This window comes from Sturnira hondurensis, unplaced genomic scaffold, assembly GCF_014824575.4.
Source record: "Sturnira hondurensis isolate 20B ecotype Veracruz unplaced genomic scaffold, ASM1482457v3 Scaffold0008640, whole genome shotgun sequence".
Classification (NCBI taxonomy): domain Eukaryota; kingdom Metazoa; phylum Chordata; class Mammalia; order Chiroptera; family Phyllostomidae; genus Sturnira; species Sturnira hondurensis.
In genome coordinates this window covers 5208668-5231855 of record NW_028081271.1, presented here as the reverse complement: position 1 = coordinate 5231855, position 23188 = coordinate 5208668, and the positions used below count along the sequence as shown (strand labels likewise).

The 23188-nt window shown below is 50.2% G+C and overlaps 1 protein-coding gene and 1 long non-coding RNA gene across 3 annotated transcripts in view; one reads left to right on the top strand and one right to left on the bottom strand.

Moving 5' to 3' along the window:
- ENPP6 (ectonucleotide pyrophosphatase/phosphodiesterase 6) overlaps positions 1-23188 on the top strand; it is a 73784-nt gene that overhangs the window by 40936 nt on the left and 9660 nt on the right. For both annotated transcript variants that reach the window (XM_037055151.1, XM_037055150.1), the window contains exons 3-6: positions 3142-3253; positions 8345-8486; positions 9197-9376; positions 12092-12229. In XM_037055151.1, the coding sequence (XP_036911046.1) occupies positions 3142-3253; positions 8345-8486; positions 9197-9376; positions 12092-12229 (572 nt within the window). The remainder of the gene's footprint in view (positions 1-3141; positions 3254-8344; positions 8487-9196; positions 9377-12091; positions 12230-23188) is intronic.
- The window catches only part of LOC118993070 (uncharacterized), a 31897-nt gene continuing 20129 nt past the window's right edge, over positions 11421-23188 (bottom strand). Inside the window, exon 3 of the long non-coding RNA XR_005067768.1 lies at positions 11421-11924. This is a non-coding gene — a long non-coding RNA (uncharacterized LOC118993070). The remainder of the gene's footprint in view (positions 11925-23188) is intronic.

The following is a 23188-nucleotide window of genomic DNA, read 5'->3' as shown; positions in this document are numbered from 1 at the left end:
TTAATCCATTTACATTTGATATAATTATTGATATGGTTAGAATCAAGCCTACCATTTGTGTATGGTTTTTTAATTTGTTTTAACTTTTTTAAAATTTCTTTGTAGCTCAATTTTTGTCTTCTTCTATATTAATTAAGTACTTTTAGAATCTTATTATGTAATCTCCATTGATTTCAGATTTTTTTTCTAATGGTTGCTCTAGACATACCAACATGCATCCTTAACTTACTCAAGTCAACTTGAAATGTTATATTACNTCTCCATCACTTCACGTTTTGTAGAAATCTACCTGGCTACATAGCCATAGCCACTGGTTTGTATTTATTGGTCCAGGGTAAAATGTTTCTCCAGCCCTTTCTTTTTAACCAGTCAGTGTATTTATATATATACTTTAAGTTGTCATATTTTTATTTATTTATTTATCTTTAGAGGGGAAAGGAAGGAGAGAAGGAGAGAAATATCAATGTATGGTTGCTTCTGGTGCGTCCCCTGCTGGGAACTGGCCTGCAACCCAGGCATGTGCCCTGATGGGGAATAGAACCGCGACCTTTTGGTTCGCAGGCCCGCACTCAATCCACTGGTATTTATATATTTTTTAAATTTTCTCTACATGGTAGCATATATTTGAGTTTTAAATTTTTATCCAGTCTGACCATCTCTCAGTTTTAAATAAAGTGTTTAATCCATTTACATTTGATATAATTATTGATATGGTTAGAATCAAGCCTACCATTTGTGTATGGTTTTTTAATTTGTTTTAACTTTTTTAAAATTTCTTTGTAGCTCAATTTTTGTCTTCTTCTATATTAATTAAGTACTTTTAGAATCTTATTATGTAATCTCCATTGATTTCAGATTTTTTTTCTAATGGTTGCTCTAGACATACCAACATGCATCCTTAACTTACTCAAGTCAACTTGAAATGTTATATTACCTCACAAATAACGTTAAAATTTTTGAATTTTAGAATGCCATGTGTTTGTATATATTCTTTATACTTTTATTGTTATCTGTTTTACTTAGGTTTACATACATTGTTGACCCCATAATGTATTGCTATTAATTTTGTTTTAAATAGCCAACAATATTTTAAGGAAACTTCTTTTATGTTTTACCCTTTCTGACCAACATTGGCATCATCTGTGGATTTGGTTTTGTTGACTGTTCTTCTCTTAACTATGAGGTCCATCTCAGTGTGTCTCAGCCTTGCTCATGACTTTTTATTATATGCTGAACAGTGTGAAAAGTTCCAGGAGAGGGTGCAGCCAATGATACATTCTCCCTTGTGGTTTGATAATATACAAACACAAAAAAGTGTGTAGTTTCTTTTATCTGAAAACCCATGGTCAAAATTCCATTACTTGCAAACTCGCACGTCAGAGGTGGTAGCTGGCCACACTGTGCACACTGTTAATCGTTTGAAGGACAGTGGGGTCTTGTTCTCATTTGTGTTGCTGACAGTGAGTGTAGAGTGGATACAAAGCATGGGCCCACTCACACATGGCTAAATAAGTATCTCTGAGAGAGCAAAAAACATCCACAAGTAACTTTCAACCGCTAAAACACAGGTATCTGAAGTGCTATAACTGGTCAAGATCCTGCCGGCATTTCTCCCAGCGATGAATATTTTCCAGGAACTCATGGGCAGGATTTGCTCTGGGGGCCTCTAAACTGTTCATCCTACTCAACAAACAAGTCTTGGAAGGGCAGATTCCTGCCTTCTAGGTCTCTCTTAATTGTCTTAGACAGCCTTGTGCTCCCTGAACCCGAGAAACAAGGCCGAGAGAGTTGGGGTCTCCCTGAAGCACTCGGGGCTTGCTGTGGTACGCTGGATTAAGGAATTCTTCTTGGAGGCTGCCCTACCTTCTAATAAATCAGCTGTGGCCAACTGTAGACCAGATGTTACCAGCTGTAACCAGATGCACCCAGGAGTCGGCTTAATGGGTTCCCTGACAGAGACACTGCCTTCTCCCCACATTCCCCGCTTGTCCCACATTGACTCACTTCCACCTTGGAAATCATTTTCCCTGGGCCACAAAAACCTCACCATCTGGTCTCCTCATAGCCCTCGTCTGGGACCGTGCTATGTTGACAGCTCTCCACACACACCTTATTGATTCTAACTTTGAACTTTTGCTTCTGCTGCTCTCTTTGCTTGGGATGTTCTTTTCTTTCCTGCCTCCACTGCCACTTTCTCCCCCCTGCCCCGACGCATTGGCTAGATGCCACCTGTAAGACTGAGCCCAATGTGGGCATTCAAGGAAGGCTTCCAGGAGGAAGTGCACCTGAACCGAGTCCCCACACCAGCCAGTAAGTGTGTGCCTCACTTAGACAGGGCTCCTCTGGGATGCTCCAGGTTGGAGACTGTGGCTGATACGTTTCTGTCTGCACCATGTCTGAACATAGTGACTAGTTCATAGTAAATGCCCAATAAATGTACCCAACTCGCTCACCCTGAAACTGGCTCATCCTTCTCCTGCCTTATATTCTGAGAAGGTTGGGTGTCTCTTCTTCAGGGCAACTGCTTCTACTTTCCAGGGGCCTGAGGCAGAAAAGCTGGGGCTGTAGCAACTCCTAACAGCTGAATGCCTTTTATTCTTTTACTCCACTTGGGGAGGGTCAAGGTCATGGCTCAGAGCCGTTGCTTGCACTTGGTGACTTTCAGGCTTACTCATCTAGGGCCGTCCCTCTAGGTCCAGTTAGACTAGGGAAATACATATTTTATTATTCCTGGACTAATCAGATACCACCTAATACCGAATTCTAGAACAGACAAAGGTACCTTAGGAGAAGTAGTAGTTATGAAAAAAATCTATAGGAAAAATGTTTTAATTGAGACATTTCTGTGTACCAACTAATTTTTTGTTTCAAGTTTGGGAACTGGGAAAGACAATTGTTGACTCGTTTCTGCTAGTCCCTGGCAGGGGACACACCAGGGTTGCGTAGCAACGACCCTCCAGAACCTCTGCTCCAGTTAAACAAAATTACGGGTAACTGCACCACTTTTCAGCAGAGTCCCATCATTCCATGAAAATGAGCAAAATTTTGCTTTGACTAATGGTGCTGACTTCCCGAAAGAGGCTCACAGCCCTACCTCAGTTCCTGAGGAAAGTAACCCTGGGCTGTCTTTTTCCTTCTCAGGCTGTGAGGTCGAGATTCTCGGTGTCAGACCCACGTACTGCCTAGAATACAAAACTGTCCCGACGGATGTCAATTTTGCCAACGCAGTCAGCCACGCTCTCGACTCCTTCAAGTAAGTGTCCCAGGTTCCCAGCCACACCGCTGTTCGTCCTTGCTTCCAGGACCAAACACGAACACCAACGTGAATTAGGAAGGCTTGGTATAGGGCTCTTCTGTTTCCAGGGCCGGACATGGGGTCACCTGGGCTACTAAGTGGGTCTCCTGGGTGGGGTCTCCTCTGGGGCACATGAAGGTTTGGGCTCTGAGCGACAGGTTGGCGAAAAAATACGTTTAAAATGCTTAAAAACTGAGAAGGAACAAATTAAAATTTCAGGGTGCTAGGGGGAAGTGGGCAGAGGAATGGAACGGGTCCTGGAGGAATAGCCCTGGAATGAATGTGCTCCACCACGTGGCTTGTAACTCAGGCTCAGTGATGCCGCCTCCTGCCTGCTCTGCTCTTTCTCTCCCCTGGAGTGTTTAACTACAGGCAGAGCGGCGTGGCAGGCGTAGCCGAGGAGCAGAGCTGGGACTCGGGGCTCTGGGTCTAGGTCTACGTGAGGCTCTTTCCAACATGGGCCAAGGCTGGCCATCCCTGCTGTCTGTTGCCCTGCCAAATATGAAAATTTGGAACATCGTCGTCCCACAGACCCTGCCGAATAATACAACACTCTGTTTGGCAGTACGGTCTTTCTTGCACCCGTCTTGCCGTGATAGCTGGGCAGTAGTGTAGGGAGGGTCCTTCTTCGCTGTTCTCCTCTTCGGGGCTGTGCTGTGTCTGAGGCCTGTGCAGGGTGGAGGCGGAATGGTGGCTTTGACGGTCTGCTTGGTGACTTAGGAGCTCGGCAGCACGCAGCCCCACCAGAGGGGACACCCAGACAGCACTCCTGCCCATGTGGCCCCTCGCCTGTCAAAGAAGGAAGCAGTTTGAGATCATGTTGCTTAACTGTCCTCCTGGAAGTTCTGTTTGCAGGATGTTCATGCTTCAGAAAGCAGAGGAAGGTGAGGGAGGCAGGAACCCAAGAAGCCTGAGTAGCTGGTGAGGGGGCCTCAGGGGGACGGGCAGGACAGCATCCAGGGTGGGCGGTGGCAGGCATGACCCTGTGGGCCTGCAGGGGCCCAACTGTGCTTCCAGGCCCCCCAGCCGGGCTGGGCAGACAGACTGACGCAGCCTCTCCAAAGGTTGGTCAAGTAACCATGGGGCCACGGGAACGGTGGACGGACCTGCTGCCTTTTGTCATGCTCCAGGTGGTAGCAACAGCTCCAATGTCCTGGCCTTTGTCCCTCCTCCCTGTGACTCTGAGGAAGAGGAGCGAAAACACAGGCTCAGCAAAGCCAACTAGAGGCCCGTCTGTGTGGGAAAGACAAATGCGGGCTGTCTCGTTCCCTTCTGTCCCTTCTGCTGTGTCAACTCCTTTGCAGACCTCGTCTTGTTAGCCCCCCAGGACAGCCTTGAGGGGGTGTGTCAGGTGAGACGGGGAGGTCGGAGATACTTGGAGGCCTCCAGGTGAGCAAGAGGAGAAGCGAGGATTTAAGCCCCAGCTCCTCTGGTTCTGATGGGGAAGTACAACGTTCACCATTCAAGTTATGTCACATGCCCACTACGTGAGGACAGGAGAACGATGCAGCCGTTCAAGTGAGTTTGTTTCCGAGGGAATCGGGAGATGCCCAGGCTCGTTAGAGGGAGACTGTGAGAAACACTGACAAAGGAAAAGGGTGATAGGGAATCAGGGGATGCGATTATGGTCACATGCAGAACTGCTTAATAACTTTGAGGACAACCCAGCCACAATCCTGAGTGGCTGAATCTACAGGACAAAAGTCATTTCATCCTGCTGGCTTTCTACAGGGTAGCAGCTAACCTTACGGGGCTCGAACCGGTAGTTACGTCTGCTGACCCGTGGGCAAGTTTATTAGATGCTCCCCTTGTACCGCACTGGAACGGCAGGCAGCTATATTTTCTGGCCTTATGTGTAAGTTTTGGATTATTTTTGTTAATAGTCAGCAACTGTAACCATTCTTTTAAATTGCCTCCATTTCTTTCTCCCTAATTCTTTCCAATCTACTTCAGTCGGGAAAACGGATCAACAGTGACAGTATGAACTTTCTACATTGAAAAGAGGTCTGGACAGAATCCTGAGGTGACAGGAGACCTGTGTGTCCCTGAAACCCCAGGACTAGGGGCCCCTTGCAGCTCTCAGGTAACTGGGCTGATGACCACATGTCCTTCTGGCATGGTTCCTGGACCTTAACACTATAAATAGCCAATCGCAGATCTGCAGACATTTCCACCCATCGCTCCTCACCCAGCCACTCCATGACAAATGAGCTGACCTGTGATGGAGCCCAGACCCAGGTGGAAAACAGCTGGCGACCAAGAGCTTGTCAGCTCCACTCTGAACAGGCGAGAGCTCCCAGCCCCTGCAGACGTAGGTCCCTAATGAATCCAGGAGACCCAGCCTGGACGCCTGTTGCGGGAGGTGCGTGCAGAAACCCCTGTCTTGGAGCACCCCACATCCGGTGCTGCTGGCATCTGGACCTGACAGCTTCCTGACACGAAGCCATCAGGTACATCTGTGGGAAGTTCTGGCCTTCTGATCACATCGAGGTTTGCGAATATGGCAAGGAGCCTGAAAGAAACCAGCCCAGTGGCTGCTGTAGTGACCCGAGGTGTCTAAGACGAAATGACTTAGAAGCATTTCATTGAACTTCACTGCAGCAGGGACCTTGTGTGAGGAAGGCTCTCCACGCACAAGCCCCGCACCTACACGTAGACACCACTATGCGAATCACTCGCCCGGGATGCTGTGCGTTCGAGTGCACAGAGCATCTGCACGCTGAGGCTTCTCTGAGAAAAGGGCTGTTCTGGAAAGTTCCATGTGTTCATACGTAGTGGTGGAGGAGGTGCCATCGCCCATCAGTGTAATGAATCTGGGCCTCAAAAAAATTTAGGGGAGGGAGTGAAAATGCCAATAGATAGGAAGGACGTTCACCTGCCACCAACACCCTTGCAGTGACTTTTAAAGTGACCTCAAAGCGACTTTTGTTCTCTGCTGCCTCTAGTTGCCAAAGGAGTGAGGATTCGTCATTCGCACATCAGCGAATATGGATGACGACAATATCGCCTGTGATAAACACCTAAGTAACAACCTAAGCCCATCCTCGTTGCGCAAGATGCTGGTCATGACATTCGTAAAGAGGGGCCAATGTATTTCACTCTAAAAAGAGAAAAGGGCATTAGGCTAGCAATTTTACTTAGCTTGAAAGCAATGTGCCTTCAAAACTGTGAATGAAGCACACCTCAGGGTAGGCAGTGGAACATCACCCATTAAAGGGTGCCCTTGGCCATGACAACCGCAGTGAAGAGAGATACTGTTATAGAACTAAAGGGGTCCACTTGTTTGTGTGCGTCAAAGCCCAATCAAAAGCAAACAGGAGTTCGCAGCCGAGAATGTGAGGGTTTATTAGTTGGGGAAATGGCACCAAACCCAAGTCACAGGTAAGCCAGGGTTCTAAGTCTGGCTCCCCGATGGCTTCCAGGGGATGGGTTATATAGAAAAAATTTATTAATCCCGGCAGCTAAAGGAACTGGGGTGGTGGCCTCCGCTGATTGGTTGGGGCCAGGGTAGGCGGTGGTGATCGTTGTTTCGGGTCCTGAGGTCGGGCCTGGCCTCGCTCTGTCTGGTTTCACGAGGGTGTGGTCTGCAGGGTCAGTTCTGCTCTCACGGGCCTGGGGCTGAAACACACCCGAAGCCAAGATGTTCTCTCGGGCTTGACCGAAACTCTGTTTCTGTGGTCAACAGACCTGAGGCTTTGCTCTTAAGACAGTTTCATCCTGACCAGAATCTGATGTCCTAAGAGCCTAATGATTAAGGAAGGGAGTGGACGTGGAGACTGTTCCTTCTCCAAGGAAAGGAGAAAGGGTCGTGTTGAAGGAATGGAGTTTCTGTGTGGTGACAACACCAAAACGTTTTCTGGGGACAGTGTAGTGGAGGACGCAGATAGGGACATTCGCGAGCCCAGGCTGGTGAAGTTCTCTGACCTTGGAGGTGACAGATTTGGTCTATTTCCTCATCTGCACAACATGCTTTTCCATAGTGACACCTTTCACCGTAGTTGCAGGATTTGGAGGCCTGTCCAACCCACAGACGTGAGCCTGCACGTGGAGAAGAGAAAATGACCCAGTCTCACTGTGCCGCCTTCGCCTTGTCTCACGTCAGCTTTCTTGGGGCTGGTGGCATTCCTATAAGTGGACAAGAACCGCTTGTACAGGATCCGTCAGGTCGAGCAGGGTGTGCTGTGGGCTGCAGAGATCTTTCAGGGCGCCGGCGTCCGTCCCACCTGCTTTGGGCCTGGGCGGCACCTCTGCCTGGCTGTGCGGTCCTGGCAATGGATGGTGTCTGCGAAAGCCCTCAGCACAGCGCTGGCCCAGAGGAACTATCGTTTACTGAGCCCTTACTGTCGTTATACATCCCACCGACAGTTATAATGCGCCTGCTGTGTGCCAAGCCCTAGGTGAGAGCTAAGAGAATGAAGCACTGCCCTGAGAGGAAAAGACTTTTGTAATTTAGAGAGGGAGAAGGACAGTTATGGCCAGGATGACAAATCATAACCGGAGATGAACCTAAAGCGCTATGGGAGCACCCGGAAGGGCCACCCAGCTGAGCCCGGGCTTCACAGCCAGCTTCCTGGAACAGGCAACATCTCCCCCAAGACCTGGGGGTGGGCAGAATGTGCGACTCCGGCCGTGTACACCACGATGCGTGAACAGCTGCTTTGGCCCCCCTGTGGATTGCTGGCCCCAGGGCGCAGCAGGGTCTGAGCACACACATTCTTCATTCCTCGTGTTCCGAGTGTGGGAAGGCCACCCCAGGAGAGACCACACCGCCATATGTATGTGCGTGTGTTTAAAATGCAGCGTTCTATTTATTGTCTTCCATTGACTATTATTCTGTATTAGTTTTAGGTGCCCAGCATAGTAGTTAGACAATTATGTACTTTATACAGTGATTCCCCCAATAGTCCCAGCACCCACCTGGCCCGTATCACCTGGTTCATTTTAAGGGGGTCAGCGTTGCTTGGCCCTCACAGGGGACGGGCGCTGGGCGAGAGTTGAAAAGACTGGCCGGCCCTCTCTCAGCTGGACAGCCCTCTCTCTTCCCCCCAGGAATGGCCGGGCTGACCTGGCAGCCATATACCACGAGCGCGTCGACGTGGAAGGCCACCACTATGGACCCTCTTCCCCTCAGAGGAAAAACGCCCTGAAGGCTGTGGACACCATCTTCAGGCACATGACCCAGTGGATTCAGGTGACCGAAAACAAGGACCACCGGGCTAACCTGCCTTCTTGTCACTCTCCTTCTGTCTCCTTGACTGTCATCCCCCTCCCGGGGGACCTTTTCTCCTTCCCTGCACACACGCCTTTCAGGTACCAGGAGACCCCTGTTTTACAGACAGGCCAGTGGGCGGGAAATGACTCAGGCCTGTGTCATTAGCCAGCTCGGCTGGCGAGATGGCCCGGTTCCACACCAAACCTAGTAAGTCTGGAAGGCAGCTTGGCATGGGCAAGGAGCCAGGCCTGGGCTCCTTCTCTAGTTCTGCCACATCCTGGCGGAATGACTCTTTAAGCAAGGTATTGTTTCTAAAAACTTTCCTGGGCTTTATTTTCACACCTGTGGGATGGGGGCGTGACAGCTCTCACGTCACCACACACATTTGGCGGAAGAGCCAAAGATGACAACACGCGGGCGCCCTGAGGGTCGGAAGGCCCCTGTGTGTGGTCTGCAGCGCTACTGGGACGGGACTGGGCCGCCCCGCACCCCTCTGCACAGTGCGTCTGCCGAGATTTCAAGCTGCTGTGTCGTGGGGAGAAAAGAGTAGATAATTAAATTCAGAATCGGGAGGTGTTTTTTTCCCTAGAACACGTAGTTTAAAACGCCTCTTTCCAAGACCTCTTTCCAAGAGCACGCCTCTCTCTCTCTCTGTGGGTTCTGTGGTGACCGCCTCTGTCCACCCACAGGAGCGGGGACTGCAGGACAAACTCAATGTCATCATCTTCTCGGATCATGGAATGACTGACATTTTCTGGATGGACAAAGTGATTGAGCTGGACCAGTACATCAGCCTGACAGACCTGCAGCAAGTGAAGGACCGAGGGCCTGTCGTGAGCCTGTGGCCCGCACCTGGGAGACACACTGAGGCAAGAGGCCCGAGCTGGGGAGGGGCGGGCGGACTTCGGGCTTGGTCTTTGTGCCGTACGTAGCAGCTGGGTGACCTCCGGCAAGGTTTCATCCTCCCTACCTCTGTGTTCTCTTCTCTGAGATGGGCATGCTGGTATCCACCGCCCTGAATTTTAGTGGCAATGAAATGAGATGGAGGATGGACAGTGCTTAGCCATGAATAGGGCCGTATTATTATTGGCCCAAATGCAGTACTTCTCAGGCCAGATCAGATGCACCCACAGAATGCCCTTTCTCTGGAAGACAGCCACCTGCCTGCACTGTGTCCATCAGGGACCTGGAGATAAGCAGGTGATGAATGAGCCGGCAGAGGCTGAGCGTGCTGTGGCCGGCACCTTATCTCGGGACCCACACCGCTGGGGCTCAGGTCCCAGCTTTGTCCTAACCGGGCGGCTCCCTACCTGGCCCCTCTGCCGCTTCTCTGCCCTTGTCCGCGCATGTAGCTTCCTTCCTGGGCTGCATGAAGCCTGCACACAGAAGCATGCAGGGCCCACCGTGAGGACGATGTAGTGTCACTTATTACGATTGTCACCATCAAAGGGGGAGGTTCCCAGAAGGGTGTGGGACCAAGCTCGCGCCCCTCAGTCACTGCCCATCGGGAACTCAGCACCCTGGGATAACTAAGCCTCTACTTACCCTTCTTCCCAAACTCTAATTACCCCTGGCAGAACTTGGTGAGTCACCCCGAGAAAATGAGGAGGAACGAGGGGAACCTTTCGGGGACTGCTGTACGCCATGTGGTCTAGTTGCCTCCCAGAACAGGCTCTCAGAATTCTGCTCCCCCCAGAGAAAACTGCTCTGGACCAGGAAGGGTGTCTTCCTCGTGGGAGGCCTGGACCACTGCCTGTGGCAGTGCCAACCATGGGGATGCCAGGAGTAGGCCTTGGGTAGGCCTGGGGCCTCCACCCACCCTCTCAGTGGTGAAACAGTGGTGCCGATTGGTGATGGGAGGTTGATGGAGCACTCAGGGGGCACTAGGGTCTGTTCTCTTCGCCCACAGAGGCTGTTCTCCCAGCCCCGCCCATTCCCACGTGAGCCTCTGCTCTGTCTGAGTGGGGGTCAGGGACACAGTGGCCAACAATGCCAGTTCTCCCTGGCTTTGCCTCGTTCCCCGGTGGACCTCCCTTTTTCCTCAGGAAGTGAAGATGTGACATGTGTTTGCCTGAAGCCCCCATGAACTCCCTCAGTAGGAGATGGGAAGGCGACTTCATGCACTGCCAGGTCCCACAGGAAATGCTTCTTGCAGAGCAGATCCGTCCTCCTGGCGGCGAACGGCATCCCCATCTCCAGTCTGGCGCTCAGGAAGGTGCCGTTTCCAGACGCCACGGCATCAACAGCTTCCGAGCTTGGAAGTGCGTCTTGCAGGGTGGCGTTTGAGCCAGGCAGTTGTGAGCTGCCTGAAGCAGTTGGTAGATTATTCCAAGGCAGGGGCTATGTCTGGGTGACAGTTTGTCACGTGATGGACAGGACGGTTTGTGGGAGCTGTTGTGTGGCGTCAGATATTTCCCCCTCTCCAAAGGCTTCTGGCAAAAGGCCCCCTATTTCCCTTAAGAACTACGGCTTTTCTTACGTAGGGAACGGTAACTCGTGGAGCTATTGGAAACCCTCCACTAAACATCCTGAAGAGCAATTAATTTCAGAGCTGAGTAGATAAACTCAGATTTAGATTCAGTTATACCCACGAAGACTTGCTGACTGAAGGCCAGCAAGTCAGTGTTAGCCGGTGGGTTTGAATTTTAGCCGTAAACACTTAAGCTGAGGTTAAATACCGGGAATATGTACAGAGTGTGCCGTGTCATTAGTGGCAAATGGCTACCAGTGCTTTTAAGATTCAGGCACGGGTAGAACGTGCTGTAGGTCAAGTCCAAGAACAAATCTGCTTTCTTTGACCTTAGTGGTGCCTGATTCGTCACTTTCCCTTTCTTTCATTGTATTTTAGAATTTTGACATAAGTTTTTGTAATTTGTTCCTTTATCATTTTTTTACAAAAAATTATTGTAAAATATGTGTAAGGTGTAAAGGGTAATTTTACAATGACACCTTGTTGTCAGTGAACAGGTAAGAAACAGGACACTGCCTTTCCCCAGGCTGACTCCTGGGTGCCTTCCTCCGACCCTTCACCTTTGTGGCCGCCCCAGGGAAAACCAGTGTTCTACACTCTGAGTTATCTTTTCCCTAATTCTCTTTATAGTTTTTCCATATTGGGTCTTTTGTTTTGCAGTTATTAGAACTTTATATGATAGGAAAAGCCTTGCCTGTATTCTTCTGGAACTTTTTTTTTTGCATGCAACTGAAATCTCCAGGATTCTCCCAGGTGCTCTGTGTAGCTGTAATCCATGCCTCTTTGTGGCTATATAGTATGCCACTCCCAAGACACACCACGATTCATTTGTCCCTTCCACTGTTGCTGGGCGTTGGGGCTCTTCCAGTTTGCAGCTCCTCTCCATGCCTCCAGGTGTCCATGTATGAGGGGTTCTTCAGTCTTACTATAGAAAGCCACCTTCTTTCCTGAAACACACAAAAGTTTCTCATTTGTGCCTACTCACATCTATTCGTTGTTTTGGTCATTTCTTTCTTTAGTTTTATAAGGTCCTCCCTCTCCTCCAGGTCCGACAAATACTCGCAGATATTTAAAAGGGGAATGAAAACATGGCCGCTCTTGACTTTCTTTGCAGGTGTACAACACACTGAGAACAGTGGAGCACATGACCACCTATGAGAAGGAAGATATACCCAGCAGGTTCCATTACAAGCATGGGAAATTCGTCTCTCCTTTGACCTTAGTGGCTGATGAAGGATGGTTCATAACCGAGGTAATTATAAGACATATGACAATGTATTCAGTAGACAACTTCAATCAGACAACCAAAGATACATGACTATTCGGCGTTTACACTTCAAAGATCAGCTTGCCCTTAAGTGTGGTTCATTGCCCCATTTCGTTCTTGAGAGAATCAAGAGGCGTGGCCAGGGGACTCAGACAGAGGGCTCAGTGGCCTCCGCCCCAGAGTCATGGTTTCGCCTGCAGGGCCCCAGACTCACCCTCTTTTAATGAGCGGACCCTAACTCAGTTACCTGGGCTCAGTGTGTGACCTATTCAGTTTAAAGGGGCACAACTACTGTGGACCAAAGCAGTGGCTTTAGGGAAGCAGAAAGCGAAGAGGTGCTCAGCTGGGCCTTTAAGAGAAGTGTTTGGCACACAAAGCTCTGTAGACCTAGGTAGCCATTCGCCACCTTGATGTTACAGAGGAGATTATCTTGCATTTGGGGTCCCAAGTATGGTTGCCTCATGCCCAAATGACATCAGTGGCCTCCTCCTCACTGGCCCGGGCGCCAAGGTCATCAGACTCTCTGATCAGCTCCCGATATTGGGCCAGTGCATGAAGGCCTGGCCCTTCAGGGGAACTGTGGTCCTGCCCTGTTTAGAGTACTGAAGAGGGCCTGGGTTACTGTGGATGTGAGTTGGAAGGTGGGCTGCGGAGAGAGCAGACTACAGGTAAAGGCGTGGCAGGTGTTGGCACAACCAGCCAAGACCCCGGAAGTAGGAAGCCTAAGCCTAGTACGGGACCTGCCAGAGAGGGGGCAGGTGGTGATCAGGGATGGCGATCGGGCAAATGGGGGCACATCTAGGGGCCTGGGTGTGGGGCAGTGGGGGTTCCTGGATGTGCAATTCAGTCGTGCAGGAGAACTGAGCTGCTCCAGCAGGCTCTCAGTCAGAGAAGCACCCGGTCACCAAAGAAACGGAGTGGACCTGGCTGGCACTGCCCGCTGTGCTGACCCCAGGCCATGCTGCGCCCTGTACAGACTCGGCTTCCTAGGCCAAGTGATTTTAAAACTTTATTAATTGATTTTAGAGAGAGAGAGGAAGAAACAGTGATGCGAGAGAGAAACATTGACTGGCTGCCTCCTGTATGCACCCTAACCATGACTCAAACCCCGCATCTTAGGCATGTGCCCTGACTGGGAGTCAAACCGGCAGCCTATTGATTCCCAGAACATCGCTCCAACCAACTGAGCTACATGGCCAGAGCAGGCCATGTAATTTTAAGCCTCCAAGAGGTTCACCTCTGCCCCTCATGTTCTCTCCTCTACAAACCAAAATGCTTCTCTTCGCTTTATCACAGTCTGAAATTCACCTGGTGTGAGAGTGCTCTGGGCAAACTCTCACCTGTGGCGGTCTTCTCGGGACTTTGCCCTGAGCACACACACTGTCAAGTGGGTCTATCCAACTTCATGGTGCGAAGCCAGCTTTCCAAGTCCCACAAAAGGCCTTACTCCTGGAACTCGTTCAATTTAGAAAATTCGGCTGGAACTTCTTTTGCATTTTTGGAGCAAATAGATGAGTTCATTCACAGTTGGCTGGCGCCCATTTCTTAGCATGGCGGTGCCTGTATTGTGCACTTTCTCATGCTGAGCCGAAATCAGCTGCCCTGAGAAGATGCTGCCGTGGGGCAGAGGGAGGTTGTGAGAAGGCAGAGGTGATTTAGGGTAATTTACCAGAGAACGGGTTTAGGTAGGACAGTGGCCAAGCCAGAGGTCATCCTTAAGAGAATGGACGACTAATGAGGTGCCGGGGGAGAGGCCCTGACCACTCCAGGAGGACGGGGCAGGCAGCAGTGAAGCCACTGCAGCCACAGCAGCCATCGGGGAAGGTTCCGTCTGGAAGGCAGACATAGTATCTCGGCCGTAGCATGATTTTCTGATGAGTGATTAACACAGTGATGGGGGACCCAGGGGTACCAGTCAAGATGTTCTTGGTAATAAGTCATAGGCCACTTGAATAAATGTGGTTTAAATAATAGAGATTTATTATCTCATACAAGTAGAAGTCTGGAGGTAGGCAGCTGCAGGGTTGGTTCATGAGCAACTCAGTGATATCAAGGCCTTGAGTTGGCTCTTCTGTAATTCTTTAGGTTTTCCCCTCAGGGTCACATGATGGCTGCTGTAGCTCCAAGCATCCCATCCCTTCATTTATCCCAAAGCAAGAAGAAAAGGGGTGTGGCTTCTTATATATCTAATACTTTTATCAGGGAGAAAAAAATATATCCTAGCATAAGAGGCAAATACAGGTTTTGTGGGACTCTGGCAATCGTAAAATTTGGAGAAGGGGTTGCTAAGAAAAGAGGGAATAAAATTATGAATATAAAATTAGGGGCTGGGACCTGGAAGAAACCCAGGCAAATGAGAAGCCCTGATGTTTAAACTCTTTAAACTACACTGTGAATCCACTTCTGCCCAGAACCCACTAGCAAACTTCCACTTAGGTCTCATCAACCAACTCACCAGCCTGGCTAGAAAGTTTTCGCTTGGGTCCACTGTGGTGCTAAGACCTGGCGCCATGCTGAAATGCAGGCCAGCAGGCCACACCCACCAGACGCAGTGGGACAGAGGCTGGGAATGAGGCAGACGAGTCCTTAGAGCTTAGATCAGCAAACAAAGGGCATGGAAAGATGGCAAGGACACAGTGCTCCTGGTCCCTCAGAAAGCCCAGTGACAACCCCGTCATGCCTGCCTCTGCCCCAGCTCTGCTTCCGTCACGCCCTTCCCACCACCCTGCGGCAACTCCAAGTTCCTGCTTCCCAGCAGAAACTGGCAGATTCCAGTAGCTTCTGAGGGCGAAGCCGTATGGCAACTGCACACTATATTCTATATCATATTACTTTTGTATACATCACACGGACACACATACATACGTATGTTTGTGTAAATCAGAGCTAGGGCTACCCATTATTTCACTGTATGGCTTAGGAAAGGAGGAGAAGCCATGACAGCAGAAGGAAAGAATGCCTATAATCCCCCTTCCCTTTCCACACCCCCCTCCCAGAATATAGTCAATAATATCGTGATAAGTTTACAAGGTGACAGATGATTACTAGAATTAGTGGAGTGATTACGTGGCAAGGTATAAAAATGTTCAAGCACTGTATTTTATACCTGAAACTAATATAATCAATATGAGATTGTATGCCAACTGTACTTAAATAAAAAATAAACTTAAAAAAGAAATAATGCCTAACTCCTGACAATTAAATTATATATATATAATTTATATATATATAATTTATATATATATATATATATACACACATAATTTCAGAAAGGATATAATTTTTTTAGAGCACTTGAAGCAGAAACTTTTTTTAGAAAGGGAAGAAATCAAAGGGAAGCTATATAGGACGTGAAAAAAAAAGATTAGTGCCGAAAGGTGAGGGCTGACCCACTGCACGTGGAGACTGTCAGTGTTACCTGACAGGACTGAATCACTAACACCATACACTACAAAACGATCTCCACTCATCACGCCTGGGTCCTCAGAACCTTGAGAGTGGCTCCTGTCCCATTTTGCCCCTGGTAGATAAGAAATCTATCAAGAAAAATTTCTTCCTAAATTTTCATCAACAGCCATGATGAAATAATAGCAGCTACCTCAGACTAAGTACCTCCTGGCTCCTATTGGTAATTCTCTCAATGGCCCTGCACCATGGATGTTGTGAGTCCAGAAAGTAACGCACCACGACATGAAGTGGGACATGCGTGTGGTTCTGAGCTTCCCAGCAGCCAACCCAGAGAGGAAAGGGCAACCAGTGACATTAACGGAATTTGTGGTGTCTACAATATGCGGACACAAAGGTGTCTCTGGAAAATCATGGTTGTCCTTATGTCCCAAGAGACATTCAGGTCTAAATTTAATCATTCCTTTTCGTATCTTAGCTCCCTAAATGAAAATACCTCAGTCATTTTACCCCTGTGCTTGAATTTGTGGATTTTTTATTTTTAAGACTCATATATAAAATATATGTAATTTCTGATTCTACTTCGATATAACCTTGGGGCTCTATTTCTTTGTCTTCAAAGAATCCTAGGAATGAGAGCACCCACTCTCTCCTTGTTGCCTTCCATGTGTTTCTTTTGTATCTTTTTGTTCCTCATTATATTTGCTTGACCACTGAGGACTGAAAACTCCCTTCTCTCGCCTGTTCCCGCTCTGTGCCAGTGCCCCTCACCTCCCACATGGTAAAGGCTCCCTGGGTTTTGTGCCACCCCCAACGTCCCAGAGCACAGTCTTGCTGGATGACACCCAACCCGCTGCTGCAGCCGCGCAGCCCTCTCGGGCCTGCAAGGGTCCGCCCTGGGTCTGGCTCTGGAGAGCCCAGAAACATTTTCCCTGGTGCAGCCCTGGTGTGGGAGGCAGCTGAGTCAGGACACACAGATGCCGGCTGGGGTCTGAGAGACTGGGCTCCCCTCCCCCTTTCTCCTTCTGGCTGCCGTGCCATGAGCCTGCAGGATTTTGCTTCCATTCCCGTAGAAACCCCAACTTTTTGCCACCAGTTTAAATGTAGCAGACTCCGAGGCAGCTGGCTGCTCTAACAGAAAAACTTAACTGAGTTAGATTTTTTTTTTTAAATGATTGTTTAGAGAGCTGTCACTGAAAAAGATAAAGATGGGAAAACAGATTTCGTTTGTCACTTGGAACCCCACAGTTCCCATTGTGACTGCTGATGCTGCTCCTTGCAAAGAGCCCCCTCCCCCCTCCCCCGCAGATTGCCTCTGCTCCGTGCCCTTTGATACACAGACTGGATTTCCAACGAGGGCCAGTCCTTTCTCTGCCTTCTGTCCCCCAGCCAGAGTCTCAGAACTAAAATGAAGAAGCAAAAACCCAGGCCGCCTGTAGGGGTCAGGTTCCAACCTTCCACCCGTCCCAAGCAAGGAAATGGGGGTCCTCAGCGGATGCCATCACCTCCTCTGTCTCCCTCAGACCTGGGCACTGTCCTCTGGAAAGCTCCCACTGCTTGTCCTTGCCAGGGGACAAGGGTCACACTCTTCGCTGGAGCATCTGAGCCTGGAACAAGCGGGGCCCATTCGCCCAGCCCACAGCCCCCGTCACGCACCTCTGACCCACCCACCCCTCCCGTGGGAGGCGCTGGGGCAGCCTGGTTGTCACCATGTCTAGGGTGGCCCAAGGTCCCTCAGGAAGCGGGTCCAGAGATGCTAAGTGTCCTTGGCATGTGGGATAGTCAGGAGCAACACAGCCAAGTGGAGAGTGGAGACACAGGCGGGTGGGTGGTCCCCGCCAAACTCAAGCACACTGCCCTCTGCCATAACACCCGTGCTCTGCCTAAAAAGTCAGCTACCACATCCAGCAACGATTTGAAGAGTGCCCACCACACATACGCCAGCCAAGGTCCAATTCTGGCTACAGTGAGGAGCTGCTGTCCTCCAGGAGCTTGTGGCCCAGGGAAGAAGCCAAATATGGAATAAGCACGCACGCCACGCACACGAAGGAGCGTGCAGTTACAACACAAATGGCATTATGGAAGAGACCGTCTGGGAGGGGAGGAACCCATGTGACATGAAAGGGCAGAGGGTCTCTTGAGGCTGAAACCTGGAGGATGAGTGGTCATCGATCAGGTGGGGGACCAGGGGTAGGGGTGGGGGTGCTACTTTCCAGACCAAGGACTGAGATGGTTGAAGAACCGGAGCCAGGAAAGAAAGGGCTTTGAGAGTGAGAGGAACTGACAGAAGGGGCCACGTGGCCGGTGACGGGGAGAGAGGAGAGGGAAGGGGCCTGGCCAAGGCAGTGCAGGGAGCAGGGGCGTGACTGGTCCAGGCCGTGGGAAAGATGCTGCATGCTCTGCAGGGCAATGGAAAGTTGCAAAGAGTCCTAATGGGGGAGCGCCGTGACCCGGGACCTTCAGGACGCTGTAACTCACAACTCATGAGAAAGACGGAGTTGAGGAACTGAGGTGGTGAGCAGTTCCTCTGAAAATCCTGTTGTCCTTATTAACCCACTAAATACAGAGACCACCGGTGTTACTCCCTACACCTTTAATCAGTAATAATGAGGGCTGTAAAAACCATCTCCACTTATCAGGGATCAGTAGCAACTTTAGAATGAGCCCCCCACGACCACCTCCAAAAGTTTCAATGACGCGCATATTGAGCTATTTTACATTTTGTAGATATTAAATGTATGGAAAATTTTTTTCAGAATTTTGGACAATAATAACAGCAGCAATAATAGCGACCTTGAATTAAGGGTCTCCTGGTTACTGTCTCTGCATTGTGGATATTGCCACCCCAATTGTATGAGCTGATCAGGCTCAAAGTTTTAAATGTCTTGCCTAAGTTTACAAAGCTAGGAAGGACAAGGCAGGTCTCGAACCAAATACAACCAGTGAGCGCACAGTCAGTCCAGTTTTGCAAAGATCCTCCAAGTCTCCCATCAAAGGGTTCGGCCTCTCTCTGACTTCCTGTTTCAGAGGCAGAGACTCACCCTCCTGGTTCTTGGGACGGGCTGCTTCACACCGGCAGAAACAGAGGTTCTAACATTATCTCTCTCTTTTGTTCTTGCTCGTGTAGTCCGGCAAAAACCTCTCCACCAGCTCAGCTGTGCGCTTTGCTTCCTTTTTCTCTTCTAAACCCTGGGTCCATCCTTTCCTGTTGCCAACATGAATGATTTGCACATGCGTGAACCACATTAGTCATGTTTGTGGACATGATTTGTCCAGTGCAAGGCCCAGGTGAAGTTTTTAAATGGTTGGAGGGATGTAACTGGATGTAACTCTTCCTTCTGGGCTCAAAGCTCCTTGAGGTGAGGTTTGTGGCATCTTAAACTTCCTTTTCCTTCATGGAAAACTAGTTCATGGCCAAGGATATGTTCGTGGAATACGAATTCAATGAATTAATTATTGAGATTAAATACGCATTAAATATTGAGATTCTTGGTTCGACACGTTGTTCACTTTGTAATTTTGTAAATCAGTAACCAAACAAACAGAGAGGAAAGCTAAGTCAAGCCTTGAACTTGAGCTAATTAATAGTAGCCCTAGAAGAGATTTCAATGGGGAAAAGGTGTGGAAATTCCCCAAGCTTCCATTAGCCCGCAGCTGGAGCTCAAGGGCAGGCCAGGTCAGCTCTCTGCAGTCCTTCTAGTTTCAGGGCCAATTCCTGCGGACCCTTCTGGACAGCGTCTGCGTCATGCCACCGTGCTGAAAAAGGTGGCCAGATGTGGCCAGACCCTGGTGAAAGATTGCGAAGCACGGTGTCTCATTGTCGATCTTCTGAATGGAGAAAAAAAAAAATGCAGCAAATTCAGGCCAGGCTTCTCAGGGAGGCCAGTATGTGTCTCCGGAGGAAAGGTTTATTTTGAAAGCTGGCAAAGGATATGCCATGCCAACCTCCGTTCTAAGACCTGTGGATGATTGGCAGTTAGGCCTGGGCCCAAAACATTTGGGGGAAATGAAGACAATCTGGGAAACGTGGCTTCTGAGTGTCAGTAGCAGCCTGAGTGGTATTGTCCAGGCCCAACTCCCTGAGCTTCAGGAAGTTGGGTGTTGAGTGCTGGAAGCGGCCTGCTTTTTGGTGGTGATTAGGGTCGCCTGCGTAAGCTGTCTGAGAACACGCGCATGCCCTCCTCACCCCTGGCACACTTCAATAAACACGATCCCGGGGAAAAGGAAAGGAAAAGAAAAACCCCATCCACTCGGTGCTGTCTTCCAACACGCCTGTCTACTCCAAGGAACTCTGTTTTTCTTGCTCCCACCGACTTGGCTGTCTGGCATTTTTCATTTCCAGGATTAGGCCGTGTGCGGTACAGGCTTTCCAGGGTCAGAGCAGGGCCAGAGGCCTGTGCAGCGAAATTCTGCTTTAGATGGAGGGAGCCTTCCAAGACAGAGAGAGAGGCTGTTGGAGGGACATCTCTTTGCAGTGATGTGTGGCAAATGCACGCCTTAAGGCTCATGACCTCCATCCCCCAGGACTCTGAGGGGTCCTGCCAACAGGAAGCTTCTCGGGAGGAGCCTTTAAAATAGCGAGGCTGCGAAATCTGAGAAATGGCGGTTTGTGATGGAAACCAAAGCCCACTCTGGACCCCAGCAGCAACGCCATGAGAATGGTCCTCGTTATTGTCACTCCCTCGAGGGTTTTAATCGAAGCCGCCTCCGACTCACACGTTATTATTGAGTGCCTTTTTCAGCCTGAGATGATGTCAGAAGTGTATCGCACTTTTGGGGGCCTGGGAGGTTCCTGTTATAACCATGACCAAGGAAAATAAAGTAGGGCCCTCACACCTAGAGGGGGGTTCACATTTCATTTCTTTTCATCAGATTTCAGGACAGCCGGTCACCCTATTTGACTGGCGTAACCTCAGGAAAGCCAGCACCCAAGGGCAGTAAATCCTCACTTCCTCTCACTCCTTCCTACAGTCTCGCTCTGGTGGCTACTTTCTTCTGATGCATGTCCTGTGGGAGGTCCCCAGAGTCTCCTGGCCTCTCAGGCCTCTCGGGGCCAGACTGTCCCCACTAGTAAAATTCCCAAGGGTCCTGATGCTGAGGGACCTCGGCACCTGCCCACTTGAGAGCTCGCTGTGCAGCCTCTGTAGTGCCCCACAGCTGCATACGCTCATCCACACACACACTGCACACCATGCACACTCACACACACACACACTCACACAGCTGACCCCTGCTGACACCCACAGGGCTGGCTCCTCGGCGCCTGGACCCACCTTCCTGCCTTAGGTTCAGGGCGCCCACCCTGGTCCTGGCCTGCCAGAAAACCACCCCGGAGCTGTAGCCCTTCTCCCTCTCACCAAAGATGAGCCTTTTTAGGTGAAGGAACCACTCTCCTCACCTGCGCTCCCACCCTAGCAGAGCGGCTGGCAGATTCAGTGCTCAGTGACTCTGTTGATTGAATAAATAGGCTCGTAAACCACTGCCTTCCCCCACATGCTGGCAGACACGCCCCACCCCTGCCCAGGATTCCTCTCACCAACGACATCCCATTTCTTCACTGCCTTCATGGAGTGGATTCCCCCCTTTTTATTAGTGGGGAGCCACCAGGTCCCTTACCCAGGCCTTGCACAACACGCGGCAGAAGGACTGTGTGTTTCTGGAAACTTCTGGGTATTGGTTGCTCATCCTACAGCAAGGCCTGGCTGTTTTAGTGAGCCAGACTTAGGGGTTCTCCCCCTTTCCCTCCCCACACATACCCCAGTTCTCTACCAGCTCACCTTGGGCCGAACCTGGAGGGTCTGGGCACCTCCCTAAAACGTCACTAGGTGGCACTATGGGGCAGTCCCTGGACCTGGTGGGTCAGATGGCATCAGGCAGCCTGGGGACTCCCGCTCCAAAGGCTGGTCTGTGTGACACATACACACATGCACACCTTCTCCGTGCCCCCTCACGTGCAAGCACGTGGGAGGTGGTGTGTGGGTACAGCATGACAGCGGTGACCAGCGCCCACAGGAAGGAGAGGAACAATCGTTGAATGCACCGTGTTGAAACTGGGGCCCTGCGTGCAATGTATTCATCTCAGTCACATAAACCGAAAGGGTCAGCTTCGCCCACGAGCAGCCAGAAGATTCTTACTATTGAAAACCAGTCAGAACAGTTGTTTCATTGAAGCAGCTTGTCACTTTCATAAAAACTAGTGGTTTTCCCTGTCACCAGACCACTCCCCTGTCACCGTCAGGGCTGAGATGTTCATTGCTTATACAGGGCCCAGCACAAATAATGTCCCTTTTTATTATTACAAAATCATAAACATGTATTTCTGTAACATAACAATATCACACTCAAGCGCACCAGGTGACATTTTAGGTGAAATGTTCACATTACAACTATAAATGATCACACCCATATTATTGCCCTACCAACCACACTCAAGCAGGCATTACTTCTGCTGGCCCCTGTATCTGTGGAATTTAGACTGGAATTTTTTAACTGGGTACTTGGTCTTCGCCTCCCTTTCCCCTGTCACTCTCTCATGGGGGTTCACACGTCCTCTGGGGTTCATAACTGCTGAAGTTGTTCGGAACGACACGTCCCACCCAGGACTTCAGGAACTGCCACCTCGTGGCTGCGAGATAGGCAGCCTTGCAGCACATTAGCTGCCGAAGCCGAGTCCGGGCATGTCTCGATCACCAACAGATAAAGGGCAAAAAGGGTACAACCAGTGAGAAATGCAGTGAGTTAACGGAAACGTTCCCATGAAAAAGGACAAGCTCCAGCTGGAGGAGGAGGGGCACGGGAGGGTGGAAATGCAGGAAATGGAGAGTCAGTGAAATAGTGCGATTTGGCAAGCAGTCATGCCAGGGAGCGATTTAGGGGCTGAGACTGGACGGGTGTGCAATGCGATATGACAGCTAAATCGGCAGAGGCGAGTTCAGCCCTCACGGCCATCACTGCCCGGCTGCACGGGGCCAGAGTGCCTGCCCCACGGCCCGTGCCTCTGGGGGCCGTCCGCGGCCGTTCAGCGAGCACCTCCTATGTGTCAGGCACTGAGTGCACAGCCATGCCATGCTCCAAAATCTCGGTGGGGAGGGCATCGTCACCCTCCGCAGGGAAACAGAAGCTCAGAGGGGTGAAGTGGCGTGCCCAGGATCCCAGAACTAGAACGCGGCAAGCTGGAATTTCATCCCACCCAATCCAACTCCAAAACCTCTTCCCTACACTTTATAACTGGCCACCAGTCAGGGAGTGGAGAGGCAAGGGACAGGGGAGGCCCTCACCGTCCAGTGCCCACAGGAGCACCGTGGTGACCTCTGGCTGTGGTTAGTGAAAGGGGCATAAGTTCAGGGAGACAGGTGACCTGGGTGTCAGTCCCAGACCTGCAGCTCCACAGCTGTGTGACTTTGAGTCCCAGTTCACCTCTCTGTGCTTTGGTTTCTTCAACTACAAAGGAGGGACGTTGTGACAATTAGGTGAGTATCAGGGTCAGCTCTTGGTGAACCGTACAGCCCACCAACTACACGGGACTATTGCAAGTCTGTG